Below are 20,536 nucleotides of genomic sequence, written 5' to 3'. Positions count from 1 at the left end.
TGAAGCCCAGACAGGAGGCAACAGACTGATGCTTCTCTCTCACATTGATGTTTCTCTCTCTCCCCCAAATCAATAAACATACCCTCGGGTGAGTATATAAAAGAGAAAAGAAAGAAAATAAAATAAAATTACTTTATCAGGACAAACTTTGCAGTTTAGTCTTTACAACTCTTAATACTCACTGTTTCTGGAATTCAAGATCTTTTACTTCAAAAAATATTCAAATTAGTTCTTCTTAAGATACAGACTCATTCATTAATACATAGGTTTTTAGAGACTTCATATTAACTATTACTGGTATAGAAGTGCCACAAATGAAAAACATAACAGGAACAGTTTCAGAACTCTGAACTACAGTATGAGGCACTAAAAGAAGTGTACCAGCTACACAGAGAATCACTTCGATCTGATTCTGAGCTATCCGACAATACAAAGCCAAAGCACTGCAGGAGCACAGCGCACTCATAATCATGGTTTCTAAAGCACTTTCTTGGACACAGTGCTTTCTGAGGTACTATAAATATGGAATTCAAAATGTATGTAAGTAAATATTTATACACTTCCTGCTTGCTTTTTAAAGAAAATATGTGGTTTTATGTTAGTCACATTCACAGACTAAACTGATGATTTATATAGAATATTTAAAGAAACACAGTCAGAGGAACTGCACCCAGTTTTGCTTTGTTTTATAAAGCAAAATTATGGATTTGGATTACACGTATAACATGCCAACAATTCACTGATTGTACATTACGAAAATATTCCAAATACAATCAAAAGGAAAGTGATCATTTAGTATAAAAATGGCCTACTATCCTACATTTAGAATGGAAAACATTTTTCTCTCTAAAAAGAAATTTAGAGAGCAATTGATAGGTTTTTGTTTGGGGGAGGCTGGGGGATTTGGGATGGGAAAAGGAGATGGTAAGAATAATTAGGAAATATAACTCACCAACTTTTTAAATTAAGAAAAGTAGACACAATTGTATTCATTAAAAATAAACACCTTATTTTCATTAAGTGAGAGAAATAAAGCAAAAGCTGATTGTAAAGAGAGGAACTAGAAAAGAAAAAGAAAAGGGTAGGTTAGGAGTGGAAGATGGGAAGGAGAGTGACACAGAAACTAGCATAGATTACAAGGCAAAAGCTGGAAGGAAATGACACTGTTAAAACCTGCTATTCCTGAGCTATGGTCCTTTTGACACTAATTCTCCCCACTAAAAACTATCAAAGTTCTTTAACTGCTCCTGAGGAACCTTTAGTCTGAACTAAATGGGAAGAGGGAGCAGAGATGATTGCTCACAGGCTGATTTAAGCACCAGCCCGAATTCATGTGTCAACAAAAGACCCAGATACAGCTCTGACAGGTATAGCTCAGTGGACTGGGCACAAGCTGCAAACCAAAGGGTTGCCAGTTTGATTCCCAGTCAGGGTACATGTCTGGGCTGCAGGTCAGGTCCCTAGCATGGGGTGCTTCAGAGGCAATCACACACTGATATTCATCTCCTTCTCGACCCCTTTGTCTAAATATGAATAAATAAAATCTTCCAAAAAAAATCCAGATATATTTTAAAAATGAGAAGTTTCTTCAATCTGTGCTATGCTAATGTTTAAGTGTATTCACTGAATTAGTGTGTTTCCTATCCATTATTGTCTTTTGAGAAAGTTACCATAGTTTCCTACATCCCAAAATAACCAGTTAAAATCTCCTCCTTTCATCTCCACTTACTACATGGAAAAATCTACCATCAACTACCTGCCTGAAGTCCTGTAGAGCAAACATTTCTCTTAGAGCTCAGGGACGACATGCATATTCCCAGAAAAAAGTTCTGAATGTAGGCAGGTTGGGCTCTAGGACAGGGATTGGCAAATTACCATGGGCCAAATCTAGCTTGCCACCTGTTTTTGTATAACCTTAAAGCTAAGACTAGTATTTACATTTTAAATGGTTGAAAGAAAATCAAAAGTAGAGTATTTGTGACATTTGAAAATTATACAAAATTCAAATTTCAGTGTCCACACAATCACGACCACTCATTCAGGTATTGTTTGTGGCTGCTTTTAGTATGTGTTTGGCTACTGCTTTTGTGCCACAACAGCAGATTTGAGTAGTTGTGACAGAGTCCACATGACCTTCAAGTCTAAAATATTTACTATCCGGTCCTTTAAAGAAAAGAGTTTGCCAAATCTATGCTCTAGAAAATGATCACCTCATTCAATACAGAGAATTCAAATTTATTTGTCATCAGAAATTCTTTCAGAATTCTTTCAATTTTCTATGGAGTCTGATTCACTATTTATCTAAATTTACAAACACAGAAACTTTAGAGTATGGTTTTGTTGGCATGAAGTTACCAACTGAGTTTACTTAGGTAATCAAAATTGGTTTCAAGTAGGGCTATCTTTACTTCTCTATAGTGTAATAAAGATTTTTCTCTAAAAGTACTTTTATTTAAAAATAAAGTCTAGAAAAATGAATTGTAAACACTGCAAAATTCCATTTATATGCAGTTCTAGAATAGGAAAAACTAATCTATGGTGATGGAAACCAGATCAGTGATTCTTTTGGGGAGGAAGACTAACTGGGAAGAGGCATAAGGGACCTTTCTGCAGTGATATTTCAATATAGAATTAGGGGTTACAGTAATATAGGTATAAATTTGTGAATTTTATGGTATATAAAAGTATAGAAATTCAGAGGTTAAAAAAATGAATAAATACCAAGAGAAAAAGTAAAAAAATAAAGCTTTTTCAAAGATGTCTTATAAATTACTTTATAATTCCCTAATGACGAACAGTACAAAATGAACAGATTACTTACAGATTTCAGCTGAATACCCTGTCGAATCTGGTCTAAAAGTGCATCCCTCCCAGAGCAGGAAACTGGTCGACTGTTCTGTTCCACCTTTTTTAGCTGAGCACCCTCTCTAATTTGATCTAAAAGAGCTGCTTTGTTTCCTGCAGGAGCTGGAACTTGATGGTCACTGTCAGAAGGGAGGCCTGGGGGAGGTGGTGGCCCAGGTGGCGGTGGAGGCGGAGGCGGTGGGGGTGGTGTTGCTGACCCTGTCATTGGCAGAAGTGGAGGTGGTGGTGGAGGAGGCCCTGAAGGTGCTGAGGAGGGAAGGGCTGGAGGTGGAGGAGGGTACATCCTATTTGGTGGCGGTGGTGGGACTCCTGCACCTGGCCTGGACGGAGGTGGTGGTGGCGGTGGCGGTGCAGCTGTGGGAGCTCTTGAAGGTGGTGGAGGAGGAGCGCCTCTTCCTCTGGCAGGAGGGGGAGGAGGGCCTGAGCTATGTGGAGGGGGAGGTGGGGGAGGGGGCCCTCCCCTCGAAGGTGGTGGAGGTGGTGGTGCTGAAATACAAACAAAAAACAAAAGCATGTTTTCTCCCCATAAACACTGGAAAATTAACTCTAACGTGTTTAAAAAAAAAAAAGCCTCATCTCTATTTTATTTTATAAAGATATCTGACCACAGATGGTCTCTTATAATTTTATTTAGGTATACTTAGCTTAAAGGTTACTTTCCTGTTGTTTCTTGAAAAAGTATTAGCTAAAGCAGTAAATTTAGTTTTTAGGAATCAGCACCACTTCTGAAAGTAAAGCAATACAAACCTTTTTATATAATAACAAAATTAAACAACAAAATTAAATATTTTTGTCCATAAGCATTATTTTACATTTTAATAAAAATGAATGGATACCTTCTTTTTAAGAAATCATATATATCTAGTTGTTTTATAAAAATAATTCACATTCAGATTTAAATAGTATAGCATAACTTAGTAGAATTTATTCATAGTAATCTGAGCTAAACACAAATACTTCTTTTAAAATATAAAGCTTTGTCACCTAACTTACATCTGTACTTTATGTCCTAGATATATACTACATAACTATAATACATATCTTACATAAATGTAATATAAAAATATAATACAATTTACTATAATAATTTATAATATATAATGTCCTATAATCTAAAAGATGGTCAGTAATTCTAAGTATAGCATTAGGGAGGCTGGTCACTCAACTGAAATGTTCAACTATTTATTCAGGAGATAAGAACTATTAACAAATTAACTTGTAAATTACTAATGCTACAAAATTAAAGTTATTGATAAAATATTAACATTATTCAGGCATTAATATTTTATTTATTTATTTATGTATAGAGGGGAAGGGATGGAGAAAGAGAGGCAGAGAAACATCAGTATGTAGTTGCCTCTTGCACACCCCCTTCTGGGTATCGGGTCGACAACCCAGGCATGTGCCCTGACTGGGAACCCAACTGGTGACCCTTTGGTTTGCAGGCCAACACTCTATCCAGTAAGCCACACCTGCCAGTGCAACATATTTTTTTCATTTCCCCCTAGTATTCCCCTCTGCCCTGCACACTGCCTCCTCCTCCCTGCCTTTAGTTCATGTCCATAGGTCATACATACAAGTTCTTCGGCTTCTACATTTCCTATACTATTCTGAAACTCCCCTATTTTCTACCTACTATTCATGCTACTTATTCTCTGTACCTTTTCCCCTTCTCTACTCCTTTCACTCCCCTGCTGATAACCCTCCATGTGATTTCCATTTCTGTGGTTCTGTTCCTGTTCTAGTTGTTTGCTTAGTTTTTCTGTTTTTTTTTTTTTTAGGTTCAGTTGTTATTAGGTTTTGTTGTCTTTTTATTGTTCATTTCTTTGACCTTCTTTTTCTTAGATAAGTGCCTTTAACATTTCATATAATAAAGGCTGGGTGATGATGAACTCCTTTAACTTGACCTTATCTGGGAAGCACTTTATCTGCCCCTCTATTAATACCTCTTTCTAGCCCCTTCTTGCCTGTAAGGTTTCTTTAGAGAAATCAGCTGATAGTCTAATGACAACTCCTTTGCAGGTAACTCTCGTTTTCTCTTGCTGCTTTTAAGATTCTCTCCTTATCTTTAATCTTGGGTAACTTAATGATGATGTGCCTTAGTATGTTCCTCTTTGGGTTTAATTTCTTTGGGACTCTCTGAGCTTCCTAGATTTCTGAAAGTCTATTTCCTTGGCCAGATTGGAGTTTATATTTAATATTTTTATTATTATAGTTAACTGAAAGTATAAGATATAACAAATCAAAGTACAAATTTATATTTCTAGAGGCATGATTTTACTAACAGTAACAATATACACATATTTATATAATGATGAAGTTCATTATTTCTCCATTAATTAAAAAACTGAATGGAAAATTACCTATTTTTAGGATTAGAGAAATGCTAGAATCTGTAACAGCTATTTGTATATATTTATACAAACTATAACATATTACTGATGGATAGTTCTACAATCTATACAAATATCTACCTTAATTACAAATAACAATAATGCAACCAAAGAGGGGAGGAAAAAAAACTTTCTTTAAAGGCAATAAAAATGGCATGTTCCAGTTTCATTCGGGACAGTCATGGAAACATGCTATTAAAAGTATGCTATTGAATGTAAACATTAAATGAAGTGTGCAGAAGAGCCAAATGCATAAGAGTATTGTTGCCTGGCACACAGACTTTTGTAACTAAAACCAATACATATAGCTGAAACAGGAGGCCCACACTGAGGGATGCTTTTATGATTTACACTCAAGGCTCAAGGCAGACTGGAGAGGTCTACACGTCTTGGCTAAGGTATGTCCAACTTTCCCACCACATCCAAAGCAAGGAGAACTGTTCTAGCATATTTTGTAAAAAAGGGCAAAACTAAGAAGATACACATTATATATGTATTATACACACTCCCTGAATAAGAGAGTACATCAAATCCTTCAAGCAGATACAAAGACTTCATTTTAGTCAGTTTAAGATTCAAATTTCAAATACTAATGATATGTGTCTGGACTGGCACCTATTTCTTTAGTAGAAAGAAGTTCCTTTAAACTTGCAGTAAGTACATTTATTGGAATAATTTGGGATACAGCTAATACCCATTCAAAATAACTGCTCAGAGATATGAGAGCCTAAATTTATAGCAAATAAATGCATCCAGTTTTGGGTATAGCACAAGGTCAGCATTTCTATTATCTTGAAAAGTGACTGGAAATGTGTCTATATTTTTGTGAGAAAAGGTAAAAAGATGAAATAACTAAGTTCACATTTAATTCTAGGCTCAATGCTGGTTAGGTTTACACGTCCAAACACTTGCTAAGCAGATACCACACAACACTATGAAAAAGTCTGATGGCCTAGAGATTTTCAAAACTCTAAGTGTCACCACAAATAGGAGAATCAAAAAGACAGTAATATTTTTTAGATCAAATAAAAATTGTTTTTACTATCAAAACTCAGTTAACACAAAAATGCTGAAATTTACAGAAAAAAACATGTCTTGATGATACACTATTAACAAAGATCAATACATTCAAATAAGTTTCAGATAAATATTAAGAGTAATTAGTATATTACCCTCTAGATATCTGATATTAATAGGTATTATAAGCCAAAATTATAAAATAATACTTAAAAGCAGTATTATACAATTCAGGAAACATTAAAGAACTGCTCTCATGCACTCAACAAGATAAAGCAAACAGAAAAATGTTATTCAACACAAATTAAAATTTATGGGAATACTAACAACTCTGAGTAGACATTTATATGATTAAGTGTTCATGTTTAGTCCTCCGTCCCTACCCAAAATGTAAAAATTTAAGTATATTTTAAATAGGATATTAAATAATACCACGTGTGAAAAGCAATCACTATATAATAAAAGCAACAGTGGTGCAGTGGGATAACCACAGTTTTAAAAAATCCACAGACTTTCAATAAAATTATCTAAATTTCAGACAAAATGGGAGCTCTGGCTCTTACAGAAACAAATTTTCTTTTTACTTTAAGCATCTCTAGGCCCAAAACATCGATTTGAATAAAGGGCAGAAAACCTCACTGGATGTTAGATCTGGTGGCAGGACAAATGAACTCCAGCTTCTCTGAAAATAAACACATCACACCATGCATAATGTAGTGTACTGGGTCAAATGACATGGGCACATACATACCACTCCACTGTAGGGTACCTACAGGGCAGATGATTAAGAGTTAACGGACTTCAGACAATTGCACAGGTACACACAAAGAATATATACTCAAAATCACAAATCGGGTACCTTTTATAAATCTGATTACATAATTTTATAAGATTAAGTTTTAAGAGATTTGATTCAATATATTTTATAGACAACTTCATTAACTTCTAATTTTTTCATACTTCTATAAACATTCCATGCTCTGCCTAGGCAGTTTTTCTTCATTAAAAGGAAGTATCTTTGTTGCTTTTCCTTAAAAAATTTTTTTATCTTCTATAAAAATCACTGTTTGGTGTCTAAAAGTTTCCACACTAGGATTAGGCTCTTGAGTGTGATAACTAACTTTGTTTCTGATGCTGTTTTTTAATGCTTGTGTCTTTTTGGTGTTGTTGTTTTAGGTAATTTCACTGAGGAAAGGCCTTGCTTACTTTGATGCTTTAAAAACAGCTAAAATGGAGCCCTGGCTGGCATAGCTCAGTGGATTGAGCGCAGGCTGGGAACCAAAGTGTCCCAGGTTCGATTCCCAGCCAGGGTACATTCCCGGGTTGCAGGCCAGAACCCCCAGCAACCGCACATTGATGTCTCTCTGTCTCTCTGTCTCTCTCTCTCTCCCTTTCCCTCTCTAAAAATAAATAAATAAAATCTTAAAAAGAAAAAAAAAAGAATCCTCTCTGTAATTAAAAAACAAACAAACAAACAAAAAAACAGTTAAAATGACAAGCAGTTATAATCAAGTTTAAAAAACCAAACCCAATCAGGTTAATATAGTCAACTCTTAGTTACAAGTATTCAGGTGAGGGGTAGTGGTATGAATGGTCTAACAAATGTCACCAATAATGCACACTTACAAAGGCAGTGAACTCAGAGAGCCCCTGAGCATCTGGTGGTATATAAATGAAGGTGAGGGGTAACAGTGGAGAAAAAGAGAGTCAAGAAACACACATGAGTGTCCTCAAGACCTTCAATCATCTAACTGTGACTTCCTCTGGGAGCATTTATAACAATGGTACCGTGCTCAAGATGTTTTTACCAACAGTCCAGACAATTTGAAAATGTAATTTTTCCACAAAATAAGACAAATTAGCACCATACTGGTTTCAGTAGAATTAGCACTGTGTTTCCACGACAGTAATTATGACTGAATACCTGTTTAGATAGCTGTTTCTAGATGAGGCCATCAGATTTCTGAGGCCTGAAACCATGCATTCCAATATCCTGGGTAGTGACTAGTACTGGCATAGTAATATTTACTGAATATATGAAAGGATGAATGAACAAATCAAAGAGTAAATGAACATCAGCAGTGAGAAAGATTCAGGTAAATCAAATAACTAACTTAAAATGAGACATAACTTCTTCAGAAGAATGAATTGATGAACTAGAGCTTTTGCATTGCTAAGCTGTTCTTATGAGTATGCAAACACAAAGAAATAAAGCAGCACCAGATAAATAAGGTGGCAAAGGAACGACTCTCATATTAGAGAACTTAGACTTACTGTATTCATATCTGATTGAAAATTATTAGGATAATTTAAAATGCAAAGTGCTTTGATCTTAAAAGGTTGCAAATTATTTGTGCTCTCAGGTACCAAAGGACAAATTTTCTATTTTATCTAAGAAAAAATGTATGTATTGCAAAATAAATAGAAATATTTTTGTTATTTATATTATGAAAATGCTTATACTTTACTGAGTAGGCAGTGATTATATTTAAATCACTACTTCTGAATTGTAATAAAAACTATAAGTTTCATTAAGTAAAATATTAGGCAACTATACTTTATTCTAAAATAAAGCAGCCAAAAACTACTGTATGGATTTTCATTAATTTAATGTAAGGCATTTTAGTAACAAGCAAAACTTTGTCAAGTCTTTATTTATACCAAAATAATGTAAAATATAGCACACTGGGCCAAACGAGTTCTGCATAAATTCAAACATTTCTTTAAGGAAGGTTCATAATAACAGTGTGTATAGTTGTCTTCCATAAAATTGACCTCAACATTCATTAAGGGAAACTACATTAGAATTCCTAAACAGAAGAAAAAATTACCTTGCCTTCGCAGTTCATTTTTAACAGCTTCAACACCTCCTGTTTTTTCAATGAAATCATATATGACTTTTGATGTTTCTCTGTCTTTAAGTTGTGCCTCTGAGATCCCACACATATCAAAAAGATTCTTCAATTCTGGATCCAAATTATTCAGCTACAACAGATAAAATAACTGCTAACTATAAAATCCCAATTTTGAAAAACAAGCATAATTAAATTTCATTCTTATTTGTGCTCTTTATGAAATTATTCTGTTTATAAACTCTTAATATGGTTACATTATTTATATGCTAACTAAACTTTCTTATTTAAAAAATAAAAATTGGGAAAGTAAGAATTGGTTTTATATTTTATCTCATCTCTTTTTTATTCCTTGCCTTTGAAATTAGGGCATCTCATTTAGATTTTTTTCTAACCCATTTATGACTCAGACATATTTAATGCTCAACTATTCCACCTTATCCTAAATAAGACATAGTTGTAACCACAAATAAATACCAAAAACCCCCACAAATCCATTTGAAAATTTGAGGGTAAGACCTGTTACCATAAGGACCCTGTACAGTGCCCAACACAAAGAGGAACTCAATGCTTGTGGAGTTAATTCTGTAGTTACAACAACCAAAAGGATTTTTAACCTGAATAACAAATACTTCTTTTCAAAGTAATTTTTCCAAATCCTGACTATCTGTCAAATGTGAAATACATATTAGGTAACCAAAATAGAGATAAAATGTTAAAACATTTTTTCCCCTTAAGTTTCATCCATTTTGCTCATAGTACTATAAATTAACGAATGATGAAATTGCCAAAAAGAATAGTAGAATGAAAAGATCTGGCTAATTCAACAACTGTATATTCAGAATTTGATTATAGTACTTTTCAATAATTTGGCATGTATGTATCTCCCTGAAATAATGACTGAGCAGAAATAATCTCCTCTTTGCTTTAAAAACGCAAGGATTTTACTTATACAGTACTTAAGGCCAAGGCATACAAAAACTTTCTCTTTAGAGGCTTCCCCACGAATGATATAGCAACACCGTGGTGTCAAACCTCAGTGGTATATGTACATAAACGCATTCAAATAAACACTAAAATTCACCAAAAAATAAACTGAAAAGAAGAATCTAAAGACAGGCTATAACATACCCACATATTTAGAATAATAATGCTGATGGCTTGAAAAGATACTTACATCAAAGCCAGTATTTGGATCCCAACCAACATGCCCAATGTGCCTAAAGTAGAAGGTGGGGAAAAAATGCACAGTGGGCATGAAAAACAAGACATATATGAAATCCAATCCGCCCGGTGAATTGTTGGCCTTAACAGACAGTTCTCAGACACATAACCATATTCAAGGAAAAACTGCTCAAGTGGTCAGTCAGGAGACCAGGATTCTAGACCAGACTCTGCTACTTAGTCTTCATCAACATTTTTTGTACAATCCTTCTGCCCATTCATTTCCGTAACTGTCAAACTAGCATACAGATATAAACATTATACACAGGAGAGGAAAGGAATTTTGTAATGAGCTAATAAAATAATACCTGCTAGAGATTGTTCGTGTCTCTTGAATATTCATATGTTAAAACCTAATCCTCAATGTGACAGTATTTAGAGGTGAGAATTTCAGGAAATGATTATGAGGATGGATCCCTCATGAACGGGATTAATGACTTTAAAAAAAGAGGCCCCAAGAGCTCCCTCACCCTGTCTTAACAGGAGAAGACAGAGCAAGAAAACACCCATCTGTGAGCCAGGAAGTGGGGCCTCACCAGACACCAAATGTTGCTGGTGCCTTGATCTTCAACCTCTCAGCATTCAAAACCACAGAAAATAAACTTCTGTTGTTTATTTATTTGTTTATAGCCAGCCAGTCTATGGTGTATGGTACTCTACTACCGCAGCCCAGACAGACTAGGACAATGCCTCTAGGCAACTGCCAAATATCATTTTCTCTAGAGAAAAGAGAAATCATTTTTATGTTCAAACAATTAAAGAAACAAGTTTATCTAATTTTTCTTTTCTAATGAGTGAAAAAGTAAATAAACTGTAAGATTCACAGAAAGTCCACTGAGCAATAGCTTTAAAAAAAAAACAAAAACAGAACTCCTATGTTACAGGAAATGGAGTAGCTGAAGAACCTACGCATGATGCAGGCACATGAACAAGGGTGCGGGGACTGCCTCAGGGAGTAGCAGGTGCTGGGTGGAGGGGAGTGAAGGGGGAAAACTGGGACAACTGTAATAGCCTAATCAATAAAACCTAGTTTTAAAAAGAAGATAAAATAAAACTCCAACAAAATCTAACTAAAATATATGTAAGTGACAAATTTAAGGGTCCTATTGAAAAGAAAATAAAGTTTTATAACAAGTTAAAAATCAAAAGCCATAATGAATATATAAAAAATAAAGATTAAAAACAACAAAAGAACTATCTTACTGGAAGTTGCTTGGTGTTCCAATATCTGCCTTGGTTAATCTCTTCTTTTTAGCTTTTCCTTTTTTCTTTTCTTTGGTATGGGAGATATTGTTGACTTGACCATAAAATCTATTGGTTGTGATTTCTGGATTTTTTATGTCAACTGTTGCCATGGGTAGATTAGGACCTGTAAATGAAGTCAAAATAATACATAAAGGATATAATTTAATATAACAAGTATTACAATCATAACTTATAACTTAAATGTGTTTTTTAAAGTAGGAGCACTTCATTATTATAAATTATTTAGATTTTAAACTTGCCAGCTAATTTTTTAAAACAATAAAAGAACCGCCTACATTTTAAAAACCTATAAATTCTTAAACATATTAGCACATAGATACATTTTAAAACATACCTGTATTTTTATAACATTAAATTTGACTGTAATAGCCTCAATTCCAACAGATTAGTCATTGATAAAGTGGTACATATTACATGACAAGGTTAGTAAAAGTGAAAGAGCCATTTACTTTTAAATCTAAGAAATCTAGTCTTACCTCTTTGTTTTATTTCAGTAGTTCATGAGAAAAAAAGTACTTATGCAATCATTGCTATTCTTTTCCCAAACTGCCCAATTTAAGTCCAGTAATATTTTCCCATCAGTATATACACATACACTTTGACTACGAGAAGTATAGAGTTCAAAAATTTAAAATGAATAAAAAAAAATTCTCAAAGTTCTCATTCTCATTTTCAGCGGCGACAACAGTAAAAATATCTCAGCCACCTTCAGATACTCTTAATAGCATCTTTAAGAGTTACATTAAATGTAGCACAAACCTGTTTTATGAATCACAAAAATATTCTTGGTCTTAAAAGCATGAAAGTCTGAACAGCACGTGTTCCACTTAAAATTTCATTATAGACTTACCTGAAGAGGAGGAACACATGTTCCTTAGAGGTCCCATTTCAATACACAATTCTCTAAAATACCCTCAAACAGACCAAAGTCCTCTGAGGTGATTAATGACAGCTTTCAAAATGCTGTATAAAATACAATCACCACTGTGCAGAAAAACAGCAACACAGCAGGTCTGACACTGCTACCCTTTCTAAGGGCTGCTTGCAAGGTTGGCCTTTAGTTGCTTTCTGTGAATTTGGATTTCAAGAGGGTTCTCATTGTTCCCTGGTAAGACAGGCTCACTGTTTCTGAACTGTTTGCAGTAACAATGTGGTTTATGCTAAACACCTGCTTTCCTTCTCAAAGATTAGAATCTTGGTATGTACTATACATAATTAGCAACCTATGTGTCTAGCCACCTGAGTTTTAAACCATAAACTGAGGCTCTAACAACCTTCTTCTTTAGGCAATTTCACATAAGTTTTCACAATTCATTACTGGAGAAGTGAAGTTTACCCTTGTGACTTTGGTGAGAGAACTCTTTTTTTTTTTTCAAGATTTTATATATTTATTTTTTTTTAGAGTGGGAAGGGAGGGAGAAAGAGAGAGAGAGAGAGAGAAACATCAATGTGCGGTTGCTGGGGGCCGTGGCCTGCAACCCAGGCATGTGCCCTGACTGGGAATCAAACCTGTGATGCTTTGGTTCACAGCCCGTACTCAATCCACTGAGCTACGCCAGCCAGGGCCGAGAGAACTCTTGTGTGAATTCCCCCAGAGTTCACCTATGTGCCTTCCCCACTGTTGATTTTATTATACATCCTTTCACTGTAATAAATATTTGCCACGAGTCCAGCCATTGTTAATATAAAGAGAATGGTTCTACAACATTAATATAACCTGACAGCCAAGGAGAGAGGCCTGGAATGGGCATGGGTGAACAATGACAACTTTACTCTACTACTAGTCATTGTTCACAGACACCACTGAGTGAGCATGTGTACTGTGTGGCTGTTGCATTGAAAATGACAGGGTGAGTAGAGAAATGACTCTGCATCAAATTTTGCTTTAAGTATGAACATTCCTCTGTGGAAACCATTCAGATGATTCAGAAGGCCTCAGCTATGGGGTACTATGACTGGCAGCTTCATCACGACAATATGCCACTCATGCATCATGTCTCGTCCAGAATTTTTTTGTGAAATATCAAACCACCCAGGTGACTCAGCCTCCCTAAAGGCCAGATTTGGTGCCCTGTGACTTCTGGCTTTTCCTGAAACTAAAATCACCTGGAAAGGGGAAAGATTTTAGACCTTCAAAGAAATTCAGGATAATACAACAGGGCAGCTGATGGCAATTTCAAGATCTGTGTGAGGTCCTAAGGTGCCTACTTGAAGGGGACTGAAGCAACACTGTCCTATGCAGTGTCTGTTCTATCTTGTATCTGCTTCAAGAAATGTCTCTAGTTTTCATATTCAATGGCTGGACACTTTCTGGAGAGACCTTATATGCTAGGTTCTGTTGAGTCTTCCTAGCAAATCACCAAACGTGGAGGTTACCTTGGGGACCTGAACACAATCACAGAACAGCACACAGAAACCCCAAGAAATGATAGGCTAATGTATATTAAGTGATCACTAAATGCCAATTTCACTGTAATTCTTCAATTGTGCCCAAAACCTCAAAGTTATCTAAAATTACCTGAAACAAAAATATTTACCTACTTGGGTAAATTATATATATAACCCTTATTCTCTCTACTGCTACAGATGAAAAAAAGATATAATAAAATTATGAAAGCCATCTGACACCTTATCAAACAAGTAAAAAATCTGGCAAAATATGTATGTTTAACATCACCAAAATTCAGCTATTTTCCCCTACTATTCAAAGTACACTTACATGCAAGTATAATATGCAAATATCTAGAAGTTCTACTTATAATTTTATACAAAATTCCATACGAAGTTGCTCAGGATGGCAATAAATGAACTCTGCTTAGAAAAAATGGAAGCTAGTGCACAATAAGTGTAAAATCATTAAATGCTAATTCAGGATGTTAAGGAATAATCTGAAAATAACTGGATCAAGAATTAAAGGTTAATTGTCTATTCAAGTCCTCCGCTTATTTAATTGGATTTTGTTGTTGTTGAATTGTATGAGCTCTTTATTTATTTTTGCTTTTATTTCCCTTGCCTTCAAAGTACACCTCTCCTAAGACATACAAAAGACCCACACATAGATAAAGGGATGCTCAACTTCACTATCTATTAGGGAAATGCAAATTAAAACTTCAATGAGATACCTCCTCACAACTGTCAGAATGGCTACTACTATCAGCCCTGGCTGGTGTGGCTCAGTGGATTGAGTGCTGGCCTGTAAATCAAAGGGTCCCTGGTTCAATTTCCAGTCTAGGGCACATGCCTGGGTCGTGGGCCAGTCGCCAAAGGGGTGTGCGAAAGACAGCCACACACTGGTGTTTCTCTCCCCCTCTCCCTCCTTCCCTAAATAAATAAAATCTAGAAAAAAAAAAGGAAAGCTGCGGATAGAGAAGGTACAGTATGTCTGGAAAGATTCTGATTAGTGATGGCTGCACAACAAACTACCCCCCCCCCCAACAAATGGCTACTATCAATAAGACAAGTAATGTGTCATAAATGCATATTCTTCCTTCCAAATTGCTTATTTGTTCAATAAGCAAAGGTTGCAGAGATTGGAGAGGAAAAGGAACTCTCACTCACTGTTGGTGGGGGTGCAAAATGGTACAGCCTCTATTGAAAACAGTTTGGAAACTTCCCCCAAAGTTCCAAGAATGAAGTTACCATATGACCCAGCAACCCCTCTTCTAGGTAACTAACCGAATATCTAAATACATTTGTTAACAAAGATATATGTGCCCCTATGTTCACTACAGCATTATTCATAGTGGCCAAAACATGGAAACAACCAGTATCTTTCAACAGATGATTGGACAAAGATGTGGTACATATATTCAATGGAATCTTACTCTCAGCCTTAAGAAAAAATGAAATGCTGCCATTTGTGACAACATGCATGGATCCTGAGAACAGTATGCTAAGTGAAATAAATCCAGACAGAAAAAGTCAAGAACCATATGATTTTACTCACATGCGGGAATTAAAACTGAAAGCAACAAACGAACAAACAAGAAAAACAAAAGCTCACAGAGACAACATCATGATGGATACCAGGGGGACGGGGTGCGGGGCAGAGGTGTAAAAGGGATCAAATATGTGGTAACAAAGAGATGTGACTTTGAGTGGTAAACACACGATGTAATATACAGATGATGTATGATACAATTAACACTTGAAATCTATATAACTTTTTAAAGATTTTATTTTTTTCTAGAGAAAGGGGAAGAAAGGGAAAAAGAGAAGGGGAGAAACATCAGTGTCCGAGAGACACATCAATTGGCTGCCTCTCACATACCCCCAACTGGGGACCTGGCCCTAACCCAGGCATGTGCCCTGACTTGGAATTGAACCAGTGACCCTTCAGATCGCAGGCCGCACTCAATCCACTGAGCCACATTAGCCAGGGCAAAACCTATATAATTTTATTAAGCAATATCACGCCAATACATTTAATTTTAAAAAAGTGAAAAACAAAACAAAACAACACAAATGGCTTATTAAAGAGTAGATAAAGACTTGGATTTTCAAAGCTGTTCAGATATCAGATTTCTGTGTTTGATGTAATTTCACAAAACAAGGGGCCTTACTGAGAATAACCAGATGCGTGTGTTAAGACAGCTGAATTGGGGTCATTCCCATACCTTCAAAGACTTATCAGTGATGTGATTTTACTTCTCATTCTCCCCTTCCTGCCTTCCTTCTTCTTATAATTTATCTTTATCAATCAGTACAAGCAACACTGTCCACACTAAGATGGTGCAAATGATTATTTACTCTCTATTAACTTGATAATAGTATAAATAGAATAGGAGTTAAGCATTGACTGAAGAAAGATTCAGGAGTATCAAGAGTTAGGCACTCTCTTTATACATACCACCCCTTCTTGAACTACATGTTCATACAGCAATTAAAAGGTGCAGCTAAAGAAGGTTTACAGGTGTGACTACGCAAAACAGTTTAGTTTTGTATTAAATTGTATTACTTTTATACAAACTGTAAACCTACTTTCCCCCCACCCCATATAAAAAAGCAACCAGATTCACTATTAAAACAAAACAAAATTAACAATGATACAGTTGACCCTTGAACAACACAAGAGTTAGCTGTGCCAACCCTGAGCAGTCAAAAATTTGTGCATAACTTTTCCCTCCCTCTACTAATAGCCTATTGTTAACCTGCAGTCTTACCTCAAAAAGTCAATTAACATGTGTTTTGTATGTTATGTGTATTATATACTGTATTCTCACAATAATGTAAACTACAGAAAAAGAAAATGGTATTAAGAAAACAAAAAGAAAGAGAAAATACATGTACTGTAGTACATGTATTTACTGAAAAAAATCCACAAGTGGACCTGAGTAATTCAAATGGTGTTGTTGAAGATTTGATTGTAATTAGTTTTTACAAAAAAGCAAATAAAATCTGAACATAGTTTTTCAAAAAGATGAGCTGATTCGAAGCTTCATATGGAAAAGCAAAGTTCCAAGAAAAACCAAATACTCTCAACGAAGAAGAAAAAGTAGATCTCAAGACTTATTATAAAAGTATAATTATTCAGACAGATTGTATTCATGTACAGATAGATAAAAACACTGGTGAGTCCCTGACTGGTGTGGCTCAATGGATTGAGCACCGGACTGTGAACCAAAGGGTCACTGGTTTGATTCCCAGTCAGGGCCCATGCCTGGGTTGCAGGCCAGGTCCCCAGTAGGGGGTGGGTGAGGGGCAACCACACATTGATGTTTCTCTCCCTCTCTTTGTCCTTCCCTTCCCCTCTCTATAAAAATAAATAAAATAAAATAAAAAGCAAATAAAAATATTTTTATGCTGCTTTAGGTTATATAAAATAATCTATAATATATGGATATTCTTAATAAGAGCTGGGTAAAGTTAACTTTAACAGCTTAAATTATCCAAGCTATTAAATTCTTTTCTGGGAAATAATAAAGAAAAGGTTCTCGTAAGTCCAATTCATAACTCACTAGAGAAAATAACTCAGCCACTCATCCCTTGTAGTAAATTCAAGGATGAAGAAGATAGAGGCAAAACAAAAGTGGTATGTAGAATAATGAAGTTTAACTCACATTGCAGTCACACTGTTTCCCTTCCTTCCTCTACCCAAAAACCAGGTATGACTAAACTGTTACACATCAGCCATGCAGTTATAAAGCCCTGGCATTGGCTATTTAGTGTCATTACATATAGATTACTGTAGTATTTGCTAAAACATTTTTAAGTCTATATAAGAAAATCCAGATTAAAGACATGTACAGAAAATTACTATTAGCTGGGATATTACACAGTTTTTTCTAAATGTTTCATTTTATATATGAAAACTAAGGGCAAGAAGCATCATCAGATAACCTGTCTGAAGTCACACAATTAATGACAAGGACAAAGGTGAACTCTATCTTGGTTCCTTGACCACTAATCTTTCTATTAACTCTTACCCCTTCTACACAAACTTCAAATCATGAAGTGATTAATAATGCTAACACTACAGATATTAGCTGTTATTTTTTATCATTTTATCAGTTCTCTCAGTATGCAGTCCAATAGATCATCATTCAAGAACCTCCAAATTAAAAGAAAAAAAAAGGTATTCTACACATTCAACAGGTTACTTTGGTTGACAGTAGTCATTTAGTTTAGAGCTTGGAGGTGTTAGAAAGTTTAAAATGGTGATCTAAAGCTAAATTAAGTATTTATTTCAAAAGTGACCCACTAAAACAATTGATAACTGGTATTACGCGAAATCACTTTTTAATAAGTAAAGTTTACAGAAGATGTGGCCACGGAGATATTCTTGAAGCATTGCTAATACAGTTTATATTAATTATTCCATTTATGAAATTGCACTCATCCTAAGAACATGTACTAAGTAAATATATAATGGAGGGGGCTATTTCCCTTCCTTTTTTTTTGAGGGGAAAAAAAGTCAAATAGCAAATTACCTTCTTCTAATTTATAGACAATTGTCACAGAAATATTTTTTAAAATATTTTCATCGAACAGCATTTCTAGTTAATTTTAAAGCTGAAAGAACAAACTAAAGTCTTCCCCTTAACTAAAACAAAGCAGGAACTCTGACCAAGGTAAAATAGTTGATACAGTTGGCTCAGAGGCCTCTGATGTAAAGCACACATGAAATTGAGAACAAATCTTACTGGAAAGCATCTAAGCTAAGAGGTAAGAATGACCAATAAGGAAAGAAGAAAGATGTGTGGATGACGAGTTACTAAAGAAGACCCCAAACTGCATTTCAGGAACATATGTTACTTCTACACAGAGTGTCTTTTTAATAGTTACAACTTGAGAAGGTCTGCCAAACTAATAATCTAAATGAGAATCTGAGACAATGCATGGACACTGCAAGGCAGTTAAGGTGTCCACTGCCACCTAGTGGTATTGTACCAAATACAGAAAAATAATATCTGTCTCCAAACCAGGGGTCTCCATGCACAGCTGGAGAACAAGACAACCAACTGCACAGCAGGAAAAAATATTAAAGTTTCTATTAATAATTATTGCATTATTTACTGTAATATAATATATCAATACCATATTATGTATATATTTTATAAATAAGTATACAATATTGGCGATATATGCTGTGTATTTTTGCCTTTTAATGACTCTATTGTTTTCTAACTATTTATTTAATGAAAAGAAGTTTGGAACAACTGGACCAAAGGGTCAGAACTACAGATCTCAAGATTTAAAACCAAGACCAATATCAGAGAAGGAAGCTATATTATTAGTATCTCTCTTAGTAGAGGTAATAAAATTTTGAGACACCACTGTCACATAAAAAAGAATAACCAAATTCTATCTGCTCATGGACTACGTACCTCTTCAGAAATACATTTTATATGCATTAAAAAGGTTAAAGAGTTAAAAAACGACAAAGTATTTGCATCCTCTAATGATATTATTTGTACAACATCTACCCTTTAAAATCTCAGGTTACTTTCTCCAGAGAGGCCACCATTAGGGAGCCTTTCCCATTGGTACTCAATACATGCTCAAAGAATGCAAAATAATTTAATAAACTCAAAAAGAGATTAAAATATTGAGCACACATCAAGGAACAAGAATTACAATACTGCTTCAAAGGTTCACAAATGAATGACTTCTGACTCAGCTGTTTCTGTTGCTTCCTTTGCCTCCGCCACATACCAGCTGCATAAATTGAGGCACATCAGTTACCCTCTCGAGGTCTCAGCTTCTCCTTCAGAATCTTGAGTAGCAGTGATTAAGAAAGGGCCCAGGCTCGGGAGTTAGATCTCTTGAGACTGAATCCTGCTCCACCACTTACTAGTTAGGTGACCTTGCACAGATAGGTAACCTTACTGTCTGTGTCCTAGTTTGCTCATCTATAATATGCTGCTATTAGGAGTTACTTCATAATGCTGCTGGACAGTGCCTGGTAAGTCGTCAATGATCATTAAATAGTAGCTGCTATTATTACTGTTATTGCCTTTATCATGATAACTGATATTTATTAAGCACTATGCTAAGCACTTTAAGAACTTCATTTAACTTCCACAGCAGCCCTGAAAACTTTGTATTCAATTTTCCATTTAAAATAGAAAGTCAAAGTACACAAATACTTGACACATGGTAAGCACTACTAAAGGTAGTCAGACATTTAAGAATAAAACTGGTAAGGCAAAAAATCCAAAATTTAATACAATATTTGGTTCATGTTTTTATACTGAAAACAAAATTTAAGGACAAATTAGAAAATAATATAACTGTTTAAAAGAAACAAACCCCAACAATCACTAACAGTTGTCATATATTAAGAGCTGTTATTAGGTTAAGTGTTTCCCTAAATAATTATCCTAAATTCTGATGAGAGGATTTGAGGTGCTTTTAAAAAGCAGCAGCTATATTTCCTATGGTAATCAAGGCTCCTGGGATAATAGTTATTTATCTTTA

The 20,536-nt window shown here is 35.1% G+C and overlaps 1 protein-coding gene across 2 annotated transcripts in view; it reads right to left on the bottom strand.

Annotated features, from left to right (window-relative positions):
* WASL (WASP like actin nucleation promoting factor) overlaps positions 1-20,536 on the bottom strand; it is a 65,417-nt gene that overhangs the window by 9,082 nt on the left and 35,799 nt on the right. The window contains exons 6-10 of one of the 2 annotated variants that reach the window (XM_045847505.1): positions 11,555-11,720; positions 10,305-10,347; positions 9,107-9,260; positions 7,027-7,044; positions 2,822-3,351 (exon numbers count right to left, since the gene is read on the bottom strand). In XM_045847505.1, the coding sequence (XP_045703461.1) occupies positions 2,822-3,351; positions 7,027-7,044; positions 9,107-9,260; positions 10,305-10,347; positions 11,555-11,720 (911 nt within the window). The remainder of the gene's footprint in view (positions 1-2,821; positions 3,352-7,026; positions 7,045-9,106; positions 9,261-10,304; positions 10,348-11,554; positions 11,721-20,536) is intronic. The other variant, XM_045847513.1, reaches the window with a different exon arrangement.

Source organism: Phyllostomus hastatus, unplaced genomic scaffold (assembly GCF_019186645.2).
Source record: "Phyllostomus hastatus isolate PE091 unplaced genomic scaffold, TTU_PhHast_1.1 phas_contig_118, whole genome shotgun sequence".
NCBI classification, from domain to species: Eukaryota; Metazoa; Chordata; class Mammalia; order Chiroptera; family Phyllostomidae; genus Phyllostomus; species Phyllostomus hastatus.
This window is presented reverse-complemented; position numbering and strand designations above follow the sequence as displayed.